We start from the raw sequence: 25,558 nt of genomic DNA, 5'->3' as shown, positions 1-25,558 counted from the left end.
CAATATAAATTTGTTTGTTAATATATAGATACATAAACGATTTCAATTATTATATTTAAACAAAAACTGAGTTACGAAAATAGTACCAGCTTCATTTACATTATTTTGACAACCAGCAAGATGGCGGACACTGGACTGATGAAAAATAATTGCATGTCAAATCAAGTAATGACATCGAAATACATTCAAGTTTTCTTCTTCTTCAGTTTGCATTTCAGTTCACCGCCTGATGTATTTTCGATCTGCAGTCTACATTTTTTTGGCGTTTGATAAGCCTGTGTAATTCGTTTATGAATCGTTAAATTTACAGTTTTTAAATGTACAAGTCAAATCGGCCCCTATAGAAAAAGTCAATTCGGCACGGTGCCACCCATAGAAAAAGTCAAATCTCACTCTCAGGCACATATTTAAAATCAATTTGGCATCTGATAATATTTCAAAGACCCCCACTAGTCCAAGATTACTCTGACAGCCAACGGCTGTTTTGCAAGACCAGCTGGGCTGTTGGACGTCAGAGCTTGTCCCATATCAAAAAGTGGATATTTGCCCGTCCAATAAAGATGCCCTGCTTCGTAGCTTCTGGTGCCAACGGACAACCTTGGAATTATGAGGGGGGATAGGATTCTATAGGTACTCAGGGATCGGGTGTTTTTAAGCTTGGGATTTAGGGATTGACCCTTGCAGGATTCTGGAATTCTTTTTTCCAATGTCAGGATTAATATTAATGTTTATTTAAATTTAGGACCTCAGGATTTTCGTGTTTGGGATTTCAGGATCAGGACCCCTCTTATTTTCAAATAGACGTCAAGTTACAAGACCTCGAGACTCAAAAATGCACATATTTAGTCTTTAGTCTTTAAAAGTGTCAACTTGACATAATAATTGCTCTGGAATTTGAATCACACCTGGTAATTAATACTTTTTCACCTCCTTCAAAGGAGATAGATATTTAACATTTAGTAGCAAACCACGATTTTTCACCTCCTTTACACGAGATTGGTACATGTATATTTGCATTGGAACTAAACACATTTATTCCAAAACCAGTTGTTGGCATGACACAGGTTATGTTCTTTTCATATATGTTATGATGGTATGATACTAAACCCCTAATGGTAAGGATTGTGCCTGATATTCATATGATGAAATAATAATCTTTCAATCAGTTTAATTGAAGTTTGGAGCTGGCATGTCAGTTAACTGCTAGTAGTTTGTTGTTATTTTTTTTATGTATTATTGTCATTTTGTTTCTTTTCTTTGGTTACATCTTCTGACATCAGACTCGGACTTCTCTTGAACAGAATTTTAAATGTGTGTATTGTTATGCGTTTCTTTTCTACATTGGCTAGAGATAAAGGGGGAGGGTTGAGATCTCATAAACATGTTTAACCTCAAAGCATTTTTGAGCCTGTCCCAAGTCAGGAGCCTCTGGCCTTTGTTAGTCTTGTATTATTTTAATTTTAGTTTCTTGTGTACAATTCTAATATGACGTGCTTCTTTAGCTTTGTAAAGAAACCATACTTTATTATCCAATAATATTAGTTTGCACATGCGTATATTGACTACGGCAGAAAAATGAATTTCGTCAAAATGGTATGCATTTAATGTATTTCCTTCAATTAAAACACTTTCAAACACTAAAATGATACACATTTTGTTACTAATACTTTAACAATGACAACAATGTGTTACAATTCGTAATTGAAAATAGTTGACCTAGATACAGCAACGTCCATGTTGGCTGTTCTAACTTCAAAACCCATCCCCCTAAAACATTTTTGTAAAAACACGTTTCATCTCTCCTGTTAAAAAGGCATGTCATTGTATATTAATTTCATTGAAACATATATTCCGACGATAAAATATAAAACAAAGAATAGGTTACTATTACTGTTGTACTGAAATGACAAAATTGTTTCATATTTCTGATAAAATGGATTGACCCTAGCAGGGAATCGAACCCCATTCTTCTATAAAAACAAATAGGCGTAATTACCAATATACCACCAAGGTTTCCAATCCATTTTACAAACGTAACAAGATTGTCACCCAGTATTAATTGTAATCTCATGTATAAATACAGCATTTGAAATCGTCAGATGCACAAAGGCGTGCCCTTTGATCAACTTTAAAAGGTGTAGCCACCGCAAGTATAAATGGATTTCTGTCAAAGGGCCCCTCCTGCCAAGTCTCGAATGTCAGCACAACTTTATCAAGAAATCCTCTATCAGATATGAACATATTTACCAATGCTACAATATTAACCGGCGGAATATTTACGATTAATTTAGCAAATAAAGACCTAGCCGATTCTCCTTGTGCGTCCACCGCCATTGACGACTGACTTGAAAATGTGCGTGTCAGAAATTGACCTCAGAGGAAAAGACTGTTGACATATAACTTTTCTGTTATATTGTGACACAAATATTGTTTTAGTTAATAAATTAATTTATTAATATCTGTTTCAATTTTGAATTTTAGAAATTTATACAACTTTGCCAAATTAAACTGGTATGAACTAGTTGGATAAAAATCGACAGGAAGGTTGATGGAAGAGCCTACACAAATACCGTACACTTTATACACAGCGAACATAGATATTACCGTAATTGTCCTAATCAGAATCGAAATAATTGATGCCAGCTATACTTTATTGTAGTTTTAACATGGGTAGGCATTATATTCGTGTTATTTTAGCCCTCGCTATCGCTCTGGCAAAAATGATCACGAATATAATGCCTACCCATGTTAAAACTACAATAAAGTATAGCTGGCATCAATTATTTCTTAATTTGGAAATTAGTATGGCATTCATTATCACTGAACTAGTATATATTTGTTTAGGGGCCAGCTGAAGGACGCCTCCGGTGCAGCAATTTCTAGCTACATTGAAGACCTGTTGGTAACCTTCTGCTATTGTTTTTTCTATGGTCGGAATGTTGTCTCTTTGACACATTCCCCATTATCATAATGATTCATTCTCAATTTTATTATTAAGCATTTAGTGCCAACCACGATAACATTCAGAAAGCTCTCGGATATCATATTTACATTGCTTGCATCGTAAATGAACGAGGTGTTAGATTATATATTCATATTGACCTAGGCTAAGGTCATATGCATACATCATACATCATTCCCCATAGTCCATTATGCCTTACTTTTTTCTTATGATCACATGACAATCTTTCAAAATGAAAGTCAAAATGTCAAAATTGGTGGGTCACTGTCTCTAAGTATGAGAAAATAAAGGCAGGTAGGTGAAACTTACATAAATAAAGAGAAAAATGAAAAATGAACAAATTAATACCCGATTTATATAATTCCAAGGCCATCCTTTGACACCAGAAGCCATAAAGGAGCGCATCTATTTTGGACGGGCAAATATCCACTTTTACTAGATATTGGACAATCTCTGACGTCCCACGGCCCCAGCTTGACTGGCAAAATAGTTGTTGGACATCAGAGGAATCTCTGACTAGACCACTACCAGCCATTAAGTTTTACACTTGTCCATCAGTATGTCCCTAAGGCTAAAGTTGTTTCTGTTCTCTAACTTAAGTTTGTGTCCAAATGTTATAACCTTATACACTATGCATGCTAATTACTACAAAACAAAGATCAAATTTGAATTTTGCTGGTTATTTTTTACCATTCTTGAGTTATGTCCCTTTTTTTTATAGACATGAAAATTTTGTTCTCCAATTATGTTACACTGTATATATTTAATAATTTAATTTGGGATGTAATGTGTCTTCTGATAGGGTGACGTTGTTATGATTATCACCTCATAGACATAATTTTGTCATGTTACTCTTACGTCATCAACATTTTTTTTATGATTTATGTTAATTTAAAATGGAATTTAGAATAAAATTTAAAAAAAAGACTTTTTTTCTGTCTATTCAAAATAACTTACATGACATACAATGACATAGAAAATGTGGTACACACATGCACTGAAAAATAACCCACTACACGGGTTATTTAGTGTGCACACATTTTTGATGTTGTTTCTTCTTTATAATCATCACATGTTATTATTTAGCAGTTAGAAAACATTATTTAATTGTTCAAATTTTTCTCAATATTTTATGACTGATGTATATGGCATGATACGTTCTCTTTTCAATTAATTAATGAATAATTTTTATCAAATGAAAATTTAACATGTTTGATGTTTTTTCTTTAAAATTTAAAATAAAAAAATACAATGAAGCCTTGAGGCTGTATTATGCAAACATAAATAAGCATAAAAAATGATATTGCCCAGTATTTCCCATTGACATTACCTACAAAATCATCATCCTCATCATCTCTCTCAATAGCTGACAGATGAGAACTTAACAGCACTCACTATAAAGAGTCAGGTAAATTTTCTATACTAAAATAGCTTTAAATATGAATCCCTGTTGAATATTATACATTTAGCTAAATTTAACAATTAGCCAATTTATATTAAATAAATTATTTTGTTATATGACCTGTATGATTAAAATCTACACCAAAACTATTTGAGGTTCATCTAAACTGAATGCATAATTCATGATCGTGATGATTGAATTTTTACTTTTCTAGGCCATCAAATCATTGCTGGAGAAATGCGGCATCAAAAAAGATAAAGATGTGGAAGAGCTGTATTTATCAAATCAGTACGTAAGAGTTCAGTGGCAATTTCTGTATTTATCGAATCAGTAAGATTTCAGTTTCAATTTCTGTATTTATGGTATCAGTAAGATTTAAGTGGCAATTTTCTGTATTTATCAAATCAGTAAGATTTCAGTGGCAATTTCTGTATTTATCGAATCAGTAAGATTTTAGCGGCAGTTTCTGTATACATGTATATGGAATCAGTAAGATTTCAGTGGCAATTTTCTGTATTTATCAAATCAGTAAGATTTCAGTGGCAATTTTCTGTATTTATCAAATCAGTAAGATTTCAGTGGCAATTTCTGTATTTATCGAATCAGTAAGATTTTAGTGGCAATTTCTGTATACATGTAGATGGAATCAGTAAGATTTCAGTGGCAATTTTCTGTATTTATCAAATCAGTAAGATTTCAGTGGCAATTTTCTGTATTTATTAAATCAGTAAGATTTCAGTGGCAATTTCTGTATTTATTGAATCAGTAAGATTTTAGTGGCAATTTCTGTATACATGTATATCGAATCAGTAAGATTTCAGTGGCGATTTCTGTTTTTATCAATTCAGTAACATTTCAGTGGCAATTTCTGTATTTATCAAATCAGTAAGATTTCAGTGGCAATTTCTGTATTAATCAATTCAGTAAGATTTCAGTGGCAATTTCTGTATTTATCAATTCAGTAAGATTTCAGTGGCAATTTCTGTATTTATCAAAGCAGTAAGATTTCAGTGGCAATTTCTGTATTTATCAAATCAGTAAGATTTCAGTGGCAATTTCTGTATTTATCAAATCAGTAAGATTTCAGTGGCAATTTCTGTATTTATCAAATCAGTAAGATTTCAGTGGCAATTTCTGTATTGATCAGATTTATTAGTTCAAGAGTAAAGTGTCAAAACTTAAAAATTACATTAGTAAGTAAGTCTGTAAAACTTGTATCCGAATCAATTTCTGTATTTATAAGATTAGTAAGGTATCAATACTAATTACAATGCATTAGTAAGACATGTACATGTATATATAAACATCAAGACTGTATTTCAACAGATCATTAAGATTTTAAAATTGATTTCTAAACTTTCCAAACAAACCAATATATATCTAATACTTCATTCTGGAAATCCTGATTTAAGTTTGATTTATAGTTCTGAGATTTGACATTAGTATTTGATAACAAAAGACATGAAATGTTGAAGACTGTATGATTATATTCTGCATTTCAGAGATCTTTCAGAAGTTGTTGATTTAACCAGATTTAAATTCTTGAAGATATTATGGTTGAATGCAAATAAGGTATGTATAGATACTTGTATAGAGACAAAAAGTTTTTTTTCTGAATAAATGTCAATCATGGTTTAAGTTTACACAAAACATTGATTTTGGGGAATAAACATGATAAATGAATCTGAATTGTTTTTTTGTTTTTTGTTTTACAAAACTAATAATGACATAATTTTAGAAACTGCTGACACTGATAATAATTATACAAGTAAAACCATATCTAATGGGAGACAACTCACTCATAATAACATAATAATGAAGATCAAAATCTTCAATTTTCAATTCTTCATGTGTATCTAGTAATAGTTATCAATAAAGGTACCAGGAAAATGGGTATTAAAATGAAACTATTTTTCTTAATACATAAAAAGTCATGTCAGCCCAATAATGGTGTTAAGATTTCACTTATGTTTATGATGTTTGACAATAACATTACAATATTGGTTGTTTTTCTTTTAGCTCAGAAGTATTAATTGTTTGACAAACAACTTCCTGTTGAAAGAACTCCATCTAGAGAACAATCAGCTAACAACAATCTGTGGAAAGTTACGACATCTAACTTGTCTTGAGGTTCTAATGTTACATAACAATCAACTCACTAAACTAGAGAGAGTCGCTAAAGAATTCAACAAAATGCAAACTTTACACACACTTAGTAAGTGCCTTGTTTAAATTTGATTATGATATATATGACATATGTCTCTAATATTATCTTCATCAGATATGGTTAAAACAAAGAGTTTGGGAAGAAAATATATGTAAAAATTGTTTGTAAAAAAATAATCAATTGGGCTTTAAAAGCACATCCAATATCATCTTTCAATGAGGGAGTTGCAACCTTTTTGTGGTGCTATGAAAAATTCTATCAATTAGAAAAACATCAGCAATTCGTCTTTTTAAAAAATATGGATGCATTTCAGTATTAATACTCATGAATTACCTCCCTTTGTAACATTGGAAATATTTCCCTTATTTGAGCCAGAGAACTTAACCATTCTAAGATAACCCCACCACATTCTGAAATTTGTCTGTCCCAAGTCAGAAGCTTGTAATTTAGTGGTTATCTTTGTTGCTGTTTATCATATTTGTTTTATGTCTTTTGTTTTGAATCCAAATTAGGCTGCTTAGGTTTTCTTGTTTGAATTGTTTTATATATCTGATTGGGGGATCTGTTGAAGCTGATTATGATGATTGTATTTTGCTCATTTTGTTGAAGGGTGTCCAATGACCTATAACTGTTATACTGGTTGAGAGATGTCTCATTGACATTTATACCACATTTTCTTCTTATTATAATTATGTAAAAGGGAGACAACTGAACCCTAATGTTTCAAAAACTGTAATTGTGAAAGGTTATGAATTAGTTTGTTGGGAGTCAATACCAAAAAATATGTGTAGATTATTTATGAACAACTTTTCATTGCTAGCAACCATTTTAATGTATTTTTAAGTCGCAAAAGTCACATTTTTGTCTGGTTATTCTTGAAAAATCGCAATAATAAATGCATGCAGTAAGTTCTGAATTTACAGTAATGGAATCACTTTGCGCATCATTCGAGAAAGAAAAAAATAACATTTTATTTTGTTTTTATCATTTCAGACCTATTTGACAATCCAGTTTCTCAGGAACCAGGTTACCGACTGTTATTAATTCATACAGTTCCCTCGTTAAGACTGCTGGATAGACAAGGTAAAAATATCTAGATACCAGATAACAGATGTATTATGACTTCATACAGTTTTTGGGGACTCTTTTTTTGCTTTTTGTTAACTGATTTTACAGCACATTTTGGGCTCTTATGTCATTTGATTTTACTTAGAGATAAAAAAAGAATTAGGACCCGATCTCCAAATAAAGGACCGTGCTCTATAGCTGTTATTTTTCTGTTTCATTTGGGGTCTTGTGGAGAGTCTTCTCATTGGTAATCATACAATATACTTTTTTATATAATTAATCCCTCTCATTTGTCTGTCCCAAGTCGTAGTTTCACAAAAATTATTGCAACTTAAATTGATCGTAAGCATACTGACGCTATTTTTTAGTAATAAGATTTTTTACAAAATGATGGCCAGGAACCTTATCTGTTGTTGTTAGTTTATATCTTAGTGTATTTTGACCTGAAAAAGTATTAAAATAACAGATCTACATTTAAATGAGTTCAATTCATTTCTAATTTGTCTAAAAATTTAGAGCTTGACTTATATATTGTAAACACTTGTCTATTGTTGAATATTGGAAGTGGGTATGCAGATATCTGTTTTGTTTTCTTGTTGGATTGCTGTCTCATTAACATTCTCAAATGTTTTTTCTCAGACTAATTATTGTTGTTTTAAAGTTCATTGTAGATTCACTTGTGATATTTCCTCAGGACTGATTTGAAATTCAATAAAATTTGCTATACATGTACATGTAGTTAATGGAGATTAGTTAATTTGTAGAAAAGACTACCTGTAACTTGTTTAATTCAATATATAAAGGAAAAACTAAGTATGCAATGGAGAAAAAAATATTGTGCACATACTTGCAGGTTCTTCTTTATTGATGATGTATTTCCTGAACTTTAAAAATATAATAATTGGTATCAAAAGCAATGATGCATATATCTATTGATATGTTTCTTAAGACCTATACTTATTGATTTGTTTCTTAAGACCCATACTTATTGATTTGATTACTTTAGAGGTAGGGAAGACAGAAACAGATCAAGCCAGGAGAGTTTACGACCAGGAACAAGAAAAGATAAGGGAGACAATCGCATTTGGTAGACGATCAGAAGGACCCCCAGAGTTATATTACCCCACAGGTCTAGAAAGATCACGAACCACAGATATAGGTAAGTAACAGATGGATTATGTACATAATATTATCAGATATTTGTACATGTTCCCTTTGATGTTACTTGTTTTAAGATCATAGTCAGGACTTGATACTCGTTAATATTAGTAATGACGTCATGTAGCAATGTCACATGCTCAAGTCGATCTGCATCAATTTATCAATTAAATACAAACTTTAAGTTTGAAAAGGTTAAATGAAAAAAAAACATTTACTTGAACAAAAAAAACACACTTATTGAGAAAAACAAGTACATCAGAAAAATGTTTATGTCCGGTAAAAAAAAATGCATTGATTTTAGTGATATTTTGGAATATTCATTTACCAAAGCAAATTTAAAATATTCCCAAAAAAAATATATAAGTATATATTAACCAAAAAATACGTTTTTTTTTTGGCAGTTTAATATTATTGATTAATTTTGATTTCAGAATCCAAACATATAGGAAACAGTTACTTGAGAGACAAGTAAGTTTAGTACATCAGACAGATATACAGAATATAATCCACTGAACAGGTTGATTGGTTTCACATTTTGTCACGTGAAAAACCTTTCTCCCTTTCTATATGGTTTTGGTTTTGCTCATTGTTGATATCTGTACAGTTACCTGTAGTTGCTAATGTCCATGTCATTTAGTGAAATTTTAGTCTTTGGTGAAAAGTCATTTATATTGGCAATCATACCACATTTCCTTATTTTTATATTCATGTACATTATTTGACTTTATTTATTTATTACACACAATTTTATACTGTTCACTTAAAACCTACTGAGGATTCATTTATTTTCATGGGTATCAATTTTCATGGATTGACTTGCAATTTCAAAAGCCTATAGAAAATTGTGTAATTTGTGGAACATTTGAATTCATGGTTAACCTAAGCTTTTATTCATGAAATTCATGAAAATTGACATCCAACAAATAATAGTGAATCCACAGTATGCTTTGGGTTTTATGTCCCCGCTGTAGTGGAGGGGACCTTTAAGTTTACCCTTATCCGTACATACTGAATTAGTTTCGTTTCTTTAACTTAAGTTTGTCTAAACAAAATTTTATGAAAGTAATTCACAATGCTAAATACATGTACCACAACACACCGATCAAATTTTAATTTGAGTGGCGATATTTTTATCTTTCTAGAGTTATGCTCATTTACAAATGGAAAAATTATTGCATTTTTCATTTCTGTTCTCTAACTTAAGTTTGCCTCAACTAAATGTTATGAATCTTATACACATGGTTTATTACCACAAAACACAGATCTAGTTTGAATTTTGGTGGTGCCACTGTTACTGCTCTAGATCTATGACCTTTTCAAAGTGTTTTATTACTGAATTTTTCATTCCCCTTCGCTAACTTGAGTTTGCCACAACCAAATATTTTGAATTTTATACAAAATGCTTATCATTTCAATTCTCTTACTTAATTTTGCCTCAATTGATTGTTATGAAACCTATACACAATGCTTGTAATAACAAATCTCAAATAAAAAAGAACAATATTGTTGTTTACTATAGAAATATGTTCTTGTTCTACTTCAGTCCTCCATATGACAACACAGAAGAAGCAGTAAATGCTAGACGATTAAAGAAGTCAGTCACTGTTTTTACCACATTCGATTGGTCGAAAATACCACGATATGAAGAAAGACGACAGATGGACAAACCTTTTGATTCGCCAGAAATCATAACACATGTTTATCGTTAATTCATTATCTGTTATCATTTTTTTTAAACTGTGATAAATATAAAAGTATTAGAATTTATTTGTGATAATTGACGAAGTATTAGAATTCATTGGTGATAACTTAAGATGTATTAGAAATTCATAGAGTATTAAAAAAAAAAAGTATTAGAAAATAATTCTTTTTAGTATCAAAACATTTTTTTTAGCTTCAAATATATCAGTATTTCATGGACATGTTTTATAAGTGCTATTTATTGGTGTAACTAAAGAGAAGATTGCAATTGAATTTGTTTATGTTACAGGGAATGTTTTGATATTGCTGTCAATATACTATATATATATAGAAATATGATATTGTCAGATAGAAAATAGGGGCCATCTCAAAGGTAGTTGGTAGCAGAGGTCTAAATTACAAACATTGGAATTTTTCATAGGGGTATTGGAAAATATCATGCAGGCTACTTTTTATGACTGATTTCATTTAAAGATTCATGATTTCATGAGTTTAATTGTAAAACCAATTATTTGATTTAATGAATGTTTCAGTGCAACACATGTATATTGACCACTGCCATCATTATGGATGAAAATAATTTGATTATATGACTGGTCATCTCTGCTTAATGGAACTGATTTCAATAAAACATAACTATACAGTGTTCATTTATTCAGTTTTTTATGGCAAATCAGTATAAAAGATCGTTTCATGGTATTACATTTTTAAAAGATGGTGTTGATCACCACATATTATATACTTTTTGTACCATCTACATATTATTCTACTGTGGGTAGTTGTAGTTAGAGCTATTATTTACCAACTGATAATAACAGCTTTGTATTTTTTTACTTGTCTTTGACTATCATTATAATAATTTTAAACGTTGAAATATAAGAAGTGTGGTATGTTAATCAGATTTTTTTGATTTGATACCAAATTAAGTTAGGAGTTATCTCCCTTTACTGCTACTTTCTTAAAAATCCATAAAAGAATCCTTACTATCAGAATTTGGTCTTACCAAACATCTTATTTTACTTTAATTCGTTTAGTACATGTCAGATGATAAACTATATTTTTCAAAGAAAAAAACGACTGATAGAAAAGTGATTTATATTGCACATTTATTTTTTTATTATAAAAATAGAAATTTTAAAACTTCAGACACAATCATAACAAACAATCAAGTGAATTTCTGCTTTATTTCCGGCAGATTGACATTACTAGTATTATACAATACCAACTGTTTTCTTCAATAAATCCTATTTCTGAAATTGTCAGATTCTAGTTTGATGTATGCAGAACTATTCACTTCATTTCTTATAATTATTATTTTCCTGTCCAATTATCCAACACAAAGTTTAGTCAGATTTGTATATGATCTCATTTACATACTATAATAATACATAATATGCAAACAGTCAAATGTAATTACTGATGTTCTTTAACAGTCCTGTCTTTGTTAATTTAATATTTGAGATGGGTAGGTTCTTGGTCTGTTTTTAAGTCAAAACTGGGGACAAATAAATTATTGTTATTTTAGTAGAACAGTTGTTTTCAAGGCAGTACCCATACAATAATAATTAACTTATTTTTGATCGATTTCTTGAATATACCACTTTTTAGGCCTAAAAATAGAAGATGACTTTAAAGAAGTATCATCTCCATATTTTTTATGTTATTTTATTCCATTGGTGAAAGCCATGTTAATTATGTATTGACATTGGATGTTGGATTTTTATGTTTTTGTTTTTGTTTGCACTAGTTTTGTAAAATGACATTCCATAAATTTATTTTTGTTGACATTTTTTAAGCAATACATATTGCATTTATTACGAATAATAAAATTTTACAATTTACATAATTTGTTTTTATTATGCCCCACCTACAATAGTAGAGGGGCATCATGTTTTCTGGTCTGTGGGTCCGTTTGTTCGTTTGTCCGTCTGTTCGCCAGTGTTCGTCCCGCTTCAGGTTAAAGTTTTTGGTCAAGGTAGTTTTGATGAAGTTGAAGTCCAATCAACTTGAAACTTAGTTCACATGTTCCCCATGATATGAATTTTCTAATTTTAATGCCTAATTAAAGTTTTGACCCCAATTTCACGGTCCACTGAACATAGAAAATGATAGTGCAAAGTTCAGGGTAAAGTTTTGGATAAAGTTTTTGTTCAAGGTAGTTTTTGATGAAGTTGAAGTCACATCAACTTGAAACTTAGTACACATGGTCCCTATGATACGATCTTTCTGATTTTTTTTCCAAATTTAAGTTTTGAACCCTATTTCAAGGTCCACTGAACATTGAAAATGATAGTGGGAGTGAGGCATCCGTGTTCTATGGACACGTTCTTGTTCAGACTCTTTGAGGATTATAGAGTATGGAGAGGCTTGAACCCCATCCTTTCATATATTCATATGTTCCTGTGTTAGATAAATAGAGACAACAATAAAACAAACAAGACCATCGACAAACAAAAAATAACAGAAATCTAAAAACTGAGCAACACGTACCAGCAACACAAAAACTTGGCATTCTTCTTTTAATGTTTGATGTGAATAAAGCAGCAACAACATTGCTATCCTAAGTTTCTTCAAAGAAATTCCCTTTTAACTTATGTTTTAAGATGATTATGTGTATCTGCCATAGGGGGTCACTGTGTGATGGCGTTAACCCAATCACAATGTGATAGTTTACCCGCAGTGCAATAAAAGAAAATATCTGATGCCACAATGGATAAGTGATTGATGTATGACGTCAATAGTTCAAAGATTCTGGTGTCAACCGGGCAGATTTTCAAATAGCAATAGGTGTATTCACTTAGTTCATAACAATTAAAGAATATGGTCTCCATAAATTGTTTTATAAGTTGTATACAGCCTTTGTTAGAATTTTATGTACAGTCTTTGATATGATGATTCATCTCAGGTTGCTTAATGTCCAGTGGCAAAAATAACACACACTTAGTGTTTGAGGTCAGATTATGTAGGACAGACTATACAAAACATAAGTCAAGCTGAATTTATTACTTTTATTTCAAATTGTGTAAAGAAAATAAATAACATTTAAAAAGACAACAGTATAACTAATAAAAATCTATATTTATCACATTAACTTAAATGCACAACCGTGAAAACACTAAAACGTGTAAAAATAAATTGGTATAAAAGAAAATGTTTCATATTACTGATTGATTCAGTTCAGAAAATATAACAAACAAATTAACAATATATAACAATCAACAAATAAAACTTGACATTCTAGGCCCCAATAATTGCTTACATTTTTAATTGTTTGCAATGAATCATCATGATTTCCCAGTGAAATAGAAACTGATAATCTCAATTGTGAAAAAACTCAACCTAGTATGAATCAACATGATAACACTATTCATTTCAACTACAAATCAATGATACAGTTTGTGAATGAACTGGTAAAATCTAGAGAAACCTGCAGGTCATTATATTAACATGTTTATAGTCTGACATGAGGATAAGTGGAGGAAGCATCAATATAGTGGTACTGTAAATTCACAAATTATTTCGTGCATTTACTTTTGCGATTTTGTCATTTTAGACTTAAATGCCGTAAAAAGTTTTACGATTTTGAAAAAAAATCTGTTTAAATCATATAAAATATTTCAAAACGTGAGTTTAAATTATTGCGATTACAACTCTGTCCCTTTTTCGCCATTATAAAAACCTTGCATAAATTTCTGAATTTACAGTAGTTGTTTCAAAATATATAATATTAGAAACAGTTGCAAACAAGCATTATAAATCAAGGTTAACAAATAAACTTTTGATTTAACAAGTAAAATTTGTAACAAACTATTGAACATTTCCATATCGTTGGCATCTACATGTATGAACAAAATGTAGGCACAATGAAACATGGGAGTAAGAAACTGAAAGTTTCATTCTAATCTGAAGTAAAATGTAGGATTAGACACTCTTGTGATAAAAATATAAAAAGCAATATGACAACAAAAAATGGCACTATTTGATAAGTTTTAAAATACAAAAGTCTAACCAAAATTGACAACAAGAATATTAATAATGTTGATAATAATAATATAGGGTTATTGCATGAATATTGAGGTTGTTGTCCCGAGTTGAATTTTATGTTGCACAAGCTTGCGAGTGCAATATATGTTCTAAGAGAGACAATATTCCCCAATATTCATGTAATAATCCTTTTATTGTATACCAATATAATATTTGAAAGTAAAAATTGGTTTAAACTAAGATTTTTTGGTTGATGACGTCATGAATTTTAAAGATTTATTGCACTCTAACTTTTTGTTACTTTCTGTGGGAAATATTATATTGCTATGCAATAATATTCTTGATATAAAGTGGGTAATTCAAATAGTTTTTACTAATTTTACGTAGAAAGTACAAAATGATACACAGGTTTACATGTAGTACATGCAAATAAACAATAAAAAAAACCAAGCAGTATGCATAAAATTAAAATAATTCATATTAATGTTCATGTTAATTAAATTAACAATCTATTTTTGCATGGTTTGACAGATATATTTGAAGGAATTATCATTGGTAAGCTATTTTATTGAATTGCTGAAAATTTTATGCCCCTTTTATTATGCCCCATTCATTATGCCCCAATTATTGGCATTATGTTTTCTGGTCTGTGCATCCATTATTCCGTCCATCCGTTCGTTCTTTCATTTGTTCGTTCAGATTAAAGTTTTGGTCAAGGTACTTTTGAATGTAATACATACATGTACAACTTGCTGGGGATTTGAACTTGAGGTTTGCCTTACATGATTAAGACAGCAAGGTGTAAAATAATGTCAAAATTGTAACCACAGGCTTTTCCTCACCTTTTGTGTTTTATCAATCTACAGTGAGTAACTTGACACTTAATACACTTGTTCTTTATGATATGATCTTGCTAACTTTTATGCAAAATTAGAGATTTCCCCCCATTTTCACGGTCCACTGAACATAGAAAAGGATAGGGGCATCTGTGTACTGGGGACACATTCTTGTTCAGTATGTTTTTCATGTTTAAATAAAAGACCTACCTGTTTTAGAGGATTTGCAGTCACAAGAGGTATATATCACAAGACTAAACAAAGGGCTCAATAAATTAACCTGTGTTGCTAACTGTTGTCTATGTACATCTTGAAAAATAGACACAAGTAGCTATATTTCATAAATTTTGATTTACAAGGGATTTATATACAAGTGTAAATTTAAAATTAAGTAGCAGTTAGACCCTTCTTTTCAATCTAAAGATAAATTACATGACATTGTCAAAAGTTGGTGGCAGATAATAAAATGCTGTTTTATCTTCCTGCAATTTATAAACCACATGGTTAGTTCATGATACATCTTCAATCTATAATTCTTCCAATTATCTTAAAATTCAGAGGGATCACACAGCCTCAGCTTAGCTGAATATAAAATTATGCTATCTCCACTTATTGTTATGTACAAACTATCAAATTATAATGATCATTAATGAGTATCAAAGCTACAGGATTATACATGATTTAGAGTTTCTTCTGCCAAAACAACAAGTATTTATATTTCCCTTTTTTCTATGCTCATTTTCACCCCTTTGTGTTTCTTCCTCTATGGATAAATTTTGCCGTCCAGAAATAATAACAGGTTGAATCGGTGGTACAATCCTTTTTCTATTTTTTTTATCCTCCTCCTCTCTGCACATCCGTTTCTCATTTTGAATCCTACGTCTAACTTCTTGTTGGGATAAAACTTGCTGACCAACAATAATGACAGGGTCTGGCCTTGTTTGACCAACCTGAAACAGTGGTATACTGACATCTAATCCTATTCTATGTGTTAATAGATAATTCAGTTTCTGGAGTTTTTCATTGGCTGTTCTCTGTTCCTCCCACGTTGAACATTCATGTCGGAGGTAAAATTGGAAATCCATGAAGAAAGGAATTTGATCAAATGGTGTACCTTCGTTCATTAGGGGAGATAACTCTTTTCTAATAAACATCTCAAACTCGGGGAACATAATCATCTGTTAAAAAAAAAAGAATTACAGTTTTAGAGTGCAATCAACAGTTTTTTTCTATGACGTCATATTTTGAGGGACCATGTATAAGTGACCCTTAGTGGTGGACTGATTAATAAAGATACTTATATAAAACTAGATATCACTGGAATCAGAATGTTTCCCAGTATTATATAATGGAATAAAAAAAAAAGGGAAATCTTAATAGTATAAAAAAGTTTTATCCAGAGAAACTGGGAAAAACATTGCCTACATTTAAGCTTAAAAAACCTGAAATCAGGTCATGTGCACACCCCTGAAGACATGATACCTGCACATTTTTCATAATCAAAATTGTATGAATTTCATTGATTTTTACCTGGTCTTTCAAAAAAAATCATGCTTCAGGGTACGGTTGCTGCTCTGAAAAGAGCTAGGGTGGCTGCAAATAAGTTTTCAATTTTCACTGGCAAAAAAACAGACTGTTTTCAGTGTTGTCTCCCCTCAAAACATGTATATTTAATCTAATTTTTTAAATTATTTTAATCATTCAACCTGCTTTAATTGAAGTTAATTAAAATATTTTTACAACCAAATACAAAAAAACATTATACTTTTATACCAATTATGTTGATAAAAAGGGACTTCCCTCCATGTCTATTTTTAGTCGGGGGAATAACCTCTAGTTTTTTATACGTAACTGTTTGTAGCATCCTTAGGCTTACAAAGAAAAAACTTAATAAAGAGTTTAATCAACATGCTGTACTAACCAAGTATGTAGTTTGAGGGGAATGTAGTTATATCTATGATTAAACATGCATTGATGGATTTAGAGGCTTCTACTGATAAATTGTTCTGTGTATCAAATCTTATATATAATTTTTACATTTTTATTATTTTAAATTGAATCATACAGATAACAGTCTTATTTTGGTTTCAGCAAACATTACAAGCTGGATTAAAAAGGAAACAGAAGAGACTATAGTTAATCAAACCTGTTCATATTCATCAGCCATATACTTTGTACAACTGTTTATAAGACGTGGGATATCCAATTCCATAGAAGTCTGATAGATGTCAAGGACGTTGCTAGGGTCAATGTATTTACTGATTTCCTCCGAGCATTTCTTCTTTATGACTGGTAGTACAAATTGAGTACTTGCTCTCATTAGAGGGATACAATTGTCCTTGGTTACCTAAAAGTAAAGTGTACAATCAAGCTTAGAAAATAATTTGTAAGGGGTTCTGTGGAACCCTCTGTCTCGCCTGCCAGTGCTGCTGCCAGTGTAATAGTGTAACATTCAGGGTTTCCGCTGGCGGTCGCTAATTTCGCAATTTGTAGTGATAAAAATGAATCATTTGCGAAAGAATTTGGCGAAAGAAATATATAGAACGATTTAGTTTCCTCCATCTTGTTTATTTACTTTTTTCGAGTTTCTCGGACATTATCCGATCAGACAATGCGCGGAATTCAACTTAACCTCATTCAAATTTGGACAGAAAATCAATAATCAGCTGATTGCATTTTATACAATGTAGCTATGGACAACAAAGGACTAATTAATAAAGGTGTTAATTGACAAAATGATATGTTTACATGGCTTCCGCTAAATGTCACATACATAATTTTTTTACCACTTTGCGACGCACGTGTTTGAAGAACTTTTTTTTACGTCTCCTGTCCTGTTAAAGATAGTTTAGAAAAGAAAGCTGTTGTTGTGAGGAAAAATTTTCAAAAGCAAGAAAAATCTCTGATTTAAAACTTTTATTATCATTTAACTTTAATACAGGGTACTACTAGGGGGACTACTTTAAAGTCGTTTGAGTGACACGTGTGTTTCAAGCATAGTTTTACGTCTCAACCTTTTCATTTACGATGGTAAAAAAAAAACTGTTGTTATTAGGAAATCTATCCAAAAGGTTGGGAACCCCTCTAATGAGAGTAGCCCTTCAATGTTATGACTACACATGAACTGAGGGGTCAATTTCATGTGATAAAAGCTTTTCTTTTGTTGTAAAAGCCACTTTTTAGTACAAAAGGGTACATCAGTATTTTTCTTTTACAAGAAACTTTCCCTACGAACTATACTGATATTGTATTTTAGGAAAAAGGGGAGGGGGGGGGGGGTGGGGGGGGGGGGGGGAAGAAAAAAAGGTAAATTTTAGACGAAAAATATAGTTATGCTACTTGGCGAAAATGGTTTGGCGAAAGATGTGGCGAAAAAAATAATGTACCCAGGGGAAACCCTGGTAACATTGACATAAAAAGTGAGTCAAACTTATCAGTGAAATACAGAATTTAAAAAAAAAATTGAACTCTTTTCATGCTATTTCTTGGTCTTGAAAATAAGCTTCTGTCCAAGTTTTATTACAATTCATGAAAGTTTACAAATAAGTCAAACAAATTTATTCCCAGACTGTCAGTAAATGTTAAATGTAAAATTCATCTTATCATAAAAATACTGAAAATATATCTTAATCATAAAAATGTTTCAAAAATGCTATGATGGTTTGACAAAGTTTTTGATGTGTCACAAGCAGGTCCATTTAACAGTAAAATAGTAGAAAATGAAAATATAAATTAAAACATTTTGCTCTGAATACTGAATTTTGGTCATTAACAAGTGTTTACTCTAATTCCATAAAGTTCCTTGAATTATTTACTAAGTAATTGATGTTTAGATAAACTGAAACCAAAGACTGAACCTAACTGTTGATGCCTTCAATGTAATCTCCAAATCTATGTTGCTTTCTCAACATAAATGTTGCAAGCTTGACAAAAATGGCTAGGACCCTCAACTCCCATATAAAAATTCATATAAAAACTAAAGTAAAACATGGTTAAACAATCCTAGTCTCCCACCAAGTAGGAGAGTTTTCTATCTTCCGCTGATCAGCAATTACTTCATTTAATAAAATTGAGAATGGAAGGGAATGTGTCAAAGAGACAACAAACCCACCATAGAGCATGGATGCATAGACAATTAATCATTTAGAATTAACTTAAAATTTATATATCTTGATAAAATTTAGCTGATTGCTGATTGATCAACATTTCTATAGGACACCAATCACGTATCCAGGATTCTTCAAGAGTTTGTATCGTGTTAGGAATTCAGGCCCTTCCAAGTAAGAGAGATCGATTGAATTATTCAGGTTACATAACTCCTGTAAAAATGAACAAATATATATGATGGCAAACAATCCTGTAAACTATAAGAGCTTTCTGTAAAATGGTCTCAGAGGAGTTGGGTTTATAGGGTGTCATTGTTAAAAAAATTGTTTTAAAAAATGTTCAAGAGAATATTGTGACAAATAAGTCTTCACATTTGCATGCTCAATGTCATACTGTCACTGAGAATTGATGTGTTTCAGACTGATGAACAAAATGAGACCATTAACATACAAAAATGCTGTATAATCATGTTAAATTTGACAGATAATCTTCAAATGTCATAGATGTGTAGCAAAGTCTGCTCAGTAATCATGCCTCTTGACCTACCTCATATTCTTCAGTATACAAAAACAAAATAATCTGGACAAATATATCTGCTGTTATATCATCTAATTTGATGGAAGGGAGATAATCGCCATAGGCTGGTGGCTGCTCATCTTCTTTATCAATCAGCATTTCTCTGAAAAATTCACTTCTCCCATAGAAAAATATCTGAAATACAAAAATATATTACTTGCTACTTATATGGTTGTATTAAGACAAATACATATACATTATACCCTCAATATCATCTCTGTGTGGGGTATACAAATGATTATTCATTCTAACAAAAAGTTTGAAGAATATAAACCTAAATAAGATTGGAATGTGTCCATGGGACACAGATGATGCCTAGCTTGCATATAAAAAAAGGGTAATCATAACTCAAGAACTGTTAAAGTGATGCTATCCAAATTTGTATTTAAAACTGAGTTTTGTGATAAAAAGCATTGTGTATAAATGTCATAACATTTGGTTGAGGCAAACTAAAGTTTCAGCAATTTTCCATTTGTAAAGGGGATAACTCTAGAACAGTAAAAGTGATTCCACCTAATTTCATACTTCATATGTGTTTTGTGGTTATAGGCATTGTGTTTTTAAAAGTATCATTACATTTGATTGAGGCAAACTAAAGTTGGAGAACTGAAACCAGTTTTGGGACTTAGGGGGTGTACGAACAGACAGACAAGGGGAAAACTTGGTGCCCCCTCCGCTATTGAAGGGGCATAAAAATGCCAAAATATATCTGCTTTTGAAAGTTTGTTTGTTTTTATCGATGATTGGCAATTGTTACATCTATTAATAGAGATAACTTAATCCAATAGACCGCTTTCGAGTTCATCCGTCACTGGAAAAAACTTGTCAATTATACGCGCCTTTATCACCGTCATTTGTGCGTTTAGGGGCGTCGTCAGTTCCCTTCCAATGTCGAGCGAGTGGTTGGAAAACTATAATTCTATATTGTACGAATTATTCGGCAAATTGAATTCTCAAAATTGACAATCAACACTGCTGTCATTAGGGAATTGTCAGTAAGTACCTACAGAGCAACCATTATTTCTAGTTTATCCTGCACAAAGACGATCACTAAGACGCTTGATGAACGTAAATAGTGCAGGGATACAGGCGAGCCCCTCTATCTGGTAAATGACGTCATATAGGCGTGCAAAATTGATGAGTTTTTGCCGGTGACGGATGAACTCGAAAGTGGTCTATTGACAAATAATAAGAGAATTGAGTCTTGCAGCACATCTGTACTGTTCCATTTGTTAACACAGGTGAAATATGAAAATTAAGACTTTTCAACAAGTGAAACTGCGAGCTACTGCTCACTGATGATATCCCAGCCGCAAGTGGATAATATAAATAGTGTAAAAATATGCAAGTGTTCGGTAAACAGGAAGTTGTCGAGTGATGAATCTGAAAAGGCATCACACGGTATAGCTGACTTATATAAATCCTGAAACCAAATTTCAGAAATCCTTGTATTGTAGTTCCTGAGAAAAATGTGACGAAAAATATTCATGGGACAGACGGACTGACTGACGGACTGACGGAAGGACAGACAGAGGTAAAACAGTATCCCCCGCTTTTTTGAAGCGGGGGTATAATTACAACTTACTTCTACTCTTTCAATCTTTAGAATTTGATCACTTTAGTTTTAGCCCCTGCATTTATTGAAATTGTCCAGGAATAAAATCTTGTATGCAAAAAAAAACCTACTGGCAGAATTTTTTTTAAATAGATTTTAAACTGACATCTCAGATCCTTTCCCTGAGTCTGGTTTATAGACTGACCTTATGACACTTAAATGAGTGACCTTGAACTTCAAATATAATATCTGGGTATGTATTAACATCCAAACCACAAGCTTCATTCTCAGCTGCCTAAAACAGAAAAAAATAACATTTGTTACATGTTTTGTTATCTCTTGGGACTGATTGAGTACTCTAACTCTGAAATCTAATACATATACCTGTATTCAGATTTTCCTGAAGTCTTTAAAAAAAAATACTGATTTCTGTCAATTCTTCCGGCAATTGCAATAAAAAATGCACCAATTTTTTTTTATATAGGATAACTGTAAACCAACTTATTTTCGTGAGCCATTTATTTTCCCGACTTTCGAGACTATAATGACCACGCAAACATTAATTGTCGCGAATATGTTATACATAAATCATTCCTTATTGAACTTCAGAACATTGCGAAGTTAAATAGCTGCAAAGTGGTCTTAAAAGGGTAAAAGGCGAAATTAAGTATCCACGAAAATAAGTTGGTTTACAGTATATGTGTTAATGACAGCTTGTTTATAAAATACCCTCATTAATTAATGTTTACCGTAGTGACTACTACTTACTATAGATGAAGGTACTGCTGATGTTACTAAGCAACCAAAATCCTTCTTTAAATCTTTCAAAAGTTGCCAATGTTGTATCAAAAGTAAACTTTTATCTGAAATTTATTAAGTGTCAATAAATTTCGTTTCTATTAATAACATTATACAAATACAGTGTGGATCTTATGAAATTACACAACTATTTCATGGTGTCACAAACTATCTGGGGCCATGTTCAAACAATGCATTACACATACATTTCAGAGACAGTTTAAAGCATGGTAAACACTTCAAAACAAAACATCTTTAAGTCTTTACTTTAAAAATATTGGATTATAATCTATCGAAATTACAAAATGTTCACTTTTAAAACTTTTCCCTATATCTGCTCATTTCTGATTTCCTTTTTATTTGTGAAACTTGGCCAATACAGGAAGTTGTCAAAGTGACTGTTTTTTATTGATTGGACTACAAATTGATAAGGTGTATAAGATTAAGTACCTTCAGTACCTGATGTAAGATTTATTATCTTTATTCACAAACTGGACTTTTATGATTCATTTCTTTATATGATGACTGTTATGTATGTGTTCTGCTGTTCTGTATCTAATTAATTGCGAGCCGAGTGAGAAAGATTGATACGAAAGTGTGAATAATAGTTTTAATTTTGTAATGCCCAAAAGGGCTGTGTGATTAGTAAATAAAGAATTTGATTTGTACATTTTGTGCAAATACAATGAAAGATAACAGATTGATCTTAGAGAATTGATTATATGTTTAAAATAAATTTAAAAATCAATATCTGAGTTAAAGCTACAAATAATTTGCTGTTGTAAAGACTCTTTTAAAATTTAACACTAAAATTATTGACAAATTTTAGATTTTGACCTACTTAGAGTAAAACAAATACAAGGGTAATTAGCCCTAATTCTCACCTCTTTCTAAGATTTCAGCTAAACTGTTAAACTGTAAGAACTTAGCTAATGCTATTGTCTTTTCCCTCTGTCTTTTTTCAATATCCAATCTACCTATAACAAAATAGACAGATTAAAAGACAAAATGCATAGCTCTAACTCCTATTCCTGGTCTGAACCTTGTGGTACAATTTAATAGAGATCTGTACACTCATACACAAGTAATTGTCCTGAAACAAAACAAAAAAAATGCTTGTTTTTTATCCCTTTTTTGCACTAAATTCTTACACAGTTAAGACAATAACCCATAAAATTACTCCCAACCTTCCTTTTATGATATGGAACCTTGTGGTACAATTTTCATGAAGATCTTTACACTTATAGTCAGGTCATTAGATATAGGAAGATGTGGTTTGAGTGCCAATGAGACAGCTCTCCATCCATGTCACAATTTATGATTTTTTACAAGTCATAATCTATAAAAGTAAACCTTTATAGGTGAAGATACGGTCTTCAAAATGTCTGGAAACTAAATGTCTTCAGACAATGAACACAACAACATCATATCATTATACGACTGCAGAAAATTGTCAAAGAGAAATAGTTTTGATATATTGCATTGGAACGGAAGGCACATGTAAGTCTACAACATTTGGTTCAGATATATCTGTAATATGGAACTGTTTGGTTTTTTTTTTTTTTTTTGGCTTTTTTGATTTTATCACCTCTTCCACATTTGTATAAGAATTTGAAATTTGTTTGGCTTCAAGCGTCCCTGAAGAGACATTAATTGGCAAAATGCACACCTGGTGCAGTAAATTTAGTACTGTTAATGTTATAACTTAGTACTGTTAATGTTATATATATATAAATTTCTGTTATGTTAGAATCATTCAAATTATTTTATTCTCAATTGTTTTGTCCTCTAAAACATAACAAATTTACAATACTGTTTACATATTACGTAGTCATATCTGCATTATTCAAAGACTCTGACAGACAGATTAGGATTTACATAAATACATATTGCACCAACAGTCAGATAGTGTGAGCATCCTTACCTGTATAAATAAAACAAAGGATTTATCCTTACCTGTACAAATAAAACAAAGGATTTATCCTTACCTGTATATATGAAACAAAGGATTTATCCTTACCTGTATAAATAAAACAAAGGATTTATCCTTACCTGTATAAACAAAACAAAGGATTTATCCTTACCTGTACAAATGAAACAAAGGATTTATCCTTACCTGTATAAATAAAACAAAGGATTTATCCTTACCTGTATAAACAAAACAAAGGATTTATCCTTACCTGTATAAACAAAACAAAGGATTTATCCTTACTTGTATAAACAAAACAAAGGATTTATCCTTACCTGTATAAACAAAACAAAGGATTTATCCTTACCTGTACAAATGAAACAAAGGATTTATCCTTACCTGTATAAATAAAACAAAGGATTTATCCTTACCTGTATAAACAAAACAAAATAATTATCCTTACCTGTACAAATGAAACAAAGGATTTATCCTTACCTGTATAAACAAAACAAAGGATTTATCCTTACCTGTATAAACAAAACAAAGGATTTATCCTTACCTGTACAAATGAAACAAAGGATTTATCCTTACCTGTATAAATAAAACAAAGGATTTATCCTTACCTGTATAAACGAAACAAAGGATTTATCCTTACCTGTATAAATGAAACAAAGGATTTATCCTTACCTGTAAAAACGAAACAAAGGATTTATCCTTACCTGTATAAATGAAACAAAGGATTTATCCTTACCTGTATAAATAAAACGAAGCATTGGTCCAAAAACATCAGTACACATCTGTAAAATAAATGTTTTAAAATAGAAATATGAAATAGTTTAATTTGTTTCAATTAAACAGTTAAAGTATTCATTAATAACTAAAAGACAAGGATGGGAAATAATATGGCCATCAACAATGAGCAACAATCCTACTGTATATAAAAAGGCCACAACAAGATAATATGTGAAACGTTTCAAACAAGAAAACTAATTGTCTAATTTAAAACAATAAACAACAAATATTTTGACTTACAAGTTTATGTGATAATACTATCCTGCCATTGGTACTATTACAAAACAAATCAGCAAAGTATCTACATCTCACAGATAAAATACAACGATGTGCTAAATATAGTTGACCTTGGATTTCAAGTTCAATGTCATATCCTGGTTGTCTCTCATATAACCTGAAACATTAAACCAAAAAGTTACTTAACAATTTAGTTTAGTTTAGGACTTGAAAATATGCTTATTATATTTAAATTTACCTGTGTACGTTACTTTATTTAACAACATTTTGTCCTAGGTTGAAGTTGTCTTTTTGATATTTTGA

At 31.0% G+C, this 25,558-nt stretch overlaps 2 protein-coding genes across 2 annotated transcripts in view; one reads left to right on the top strand and one right to left on the bottom strand.

Moving 5' to 3' along the window:
* The first annotated feature begins 8 nt into the window (after nt 1-8).
* LOC134685006 (leucine-rich repeat-containing protein 72-like) lies at nt 9-12,287 on the top strand. The gene is made up of 8 exons (XM_063544340.1): nt 9-165; nt 4,579-4,652; nt 5,867-5,936; nt 6,384-6,579; nt 7,525-7,614; nt 8,606-8,758; nt 9,192-9,228; nt 10,304-12,287. Exons 1-8 carry the CDS (start codon nt 121-123, stop codon nt 10,467-10,469), a joined length of 831 nt encoding a protein of 276 aa, XP_063400410.1. The 5' UTR covers nt 9-120; the 3' UTR covers nt 10,470-12,287.
* A 2,030-nt stretch (nt 12,288-14,317) lies between these two features.
* LOC134683614 (uncharacterized) overlaps nt 14,318-25,558 on the bottom strand; it is a 37,879-nt gene continuing 26,638 nt past the window's right edge. Inside the window, exons 18-25 of the mRNA XM_063542924.1 lie at nt 25,259-25,412; nt 24,978-25,023; nt 23,202-23,294; nt 22,288-22,382; nt 21,725-21,814; nt 19,935-20,099; nt 17,428-17,628; nt 14,318-16,459 (exon numbers count right to left, since the gene is read on the bottom strand). Coding sequence (XP_063398994.1) covers nt 15,944-16,459; nt 17,428-17,628; nt 19,935-20,099; nt 21,725-21,814; nt 22,288-22,382; nt 23,202-23,294; nt 24,978-25,023; nt 25,259-25,412 — 1,360 coding nt within the window. The 3' untranslated portion in view covers nt 14,318-15,943. The remainder of the gene's footprint in view (nt 16,460-17,427; nt 17,629-19,934; nt 20,100-21,724; nt 21,815-22,287; nt 22,383-23,201; nt 23,295-24,977; nt 25,024-25,258; nt 25,413-25,558) is intronic.

The sequence above is a fragment of the Mytilus trossulus genome, chromosome 9, assembly GCF_036588685.1.
Source record: "Mytilus trossulus isolate FHL-02 chromosome 9, PNRI_Mtr1.1.1.hap1, whole genome shotgun sequence".
NCBI classification, from domain to species: domain Eukaryota; kingdom Metazoa; phylum Mollusca; class Bivalvia; order Mytilida; family Mytilidae; genus Mytilus; species Mytilus trossulus.
Note: the sequence above shows the minus strand (reverse complement) of the source record. Positions and strands in the feature narration are given on the sequence as shown.

Excerpts from the sequence above, each read along its gene's own strand:
- LOC134685006 (XM_063544340.1), top strand. The coding sequence starts at position 121 with ATGGCGGACACTGGACTGATGAAAAATAATTGCATGTCAAATCAA. Across the intron at positions 4,653-5,866 it reads GAGCTGTATTTATCAAATCA|AGATCTTTCAGAAGTTGTTG; the intron begins GTACGTAAGAGT and ends TCTGCATTTCAG. Across the intron at positions 6,580-7,524 it reads GCAAACTTTACACACACTTA|ACCTATTTGACAATCCAGTT; the intron begins GTAAGTGCCTTG and ends TTATCATTTCAG.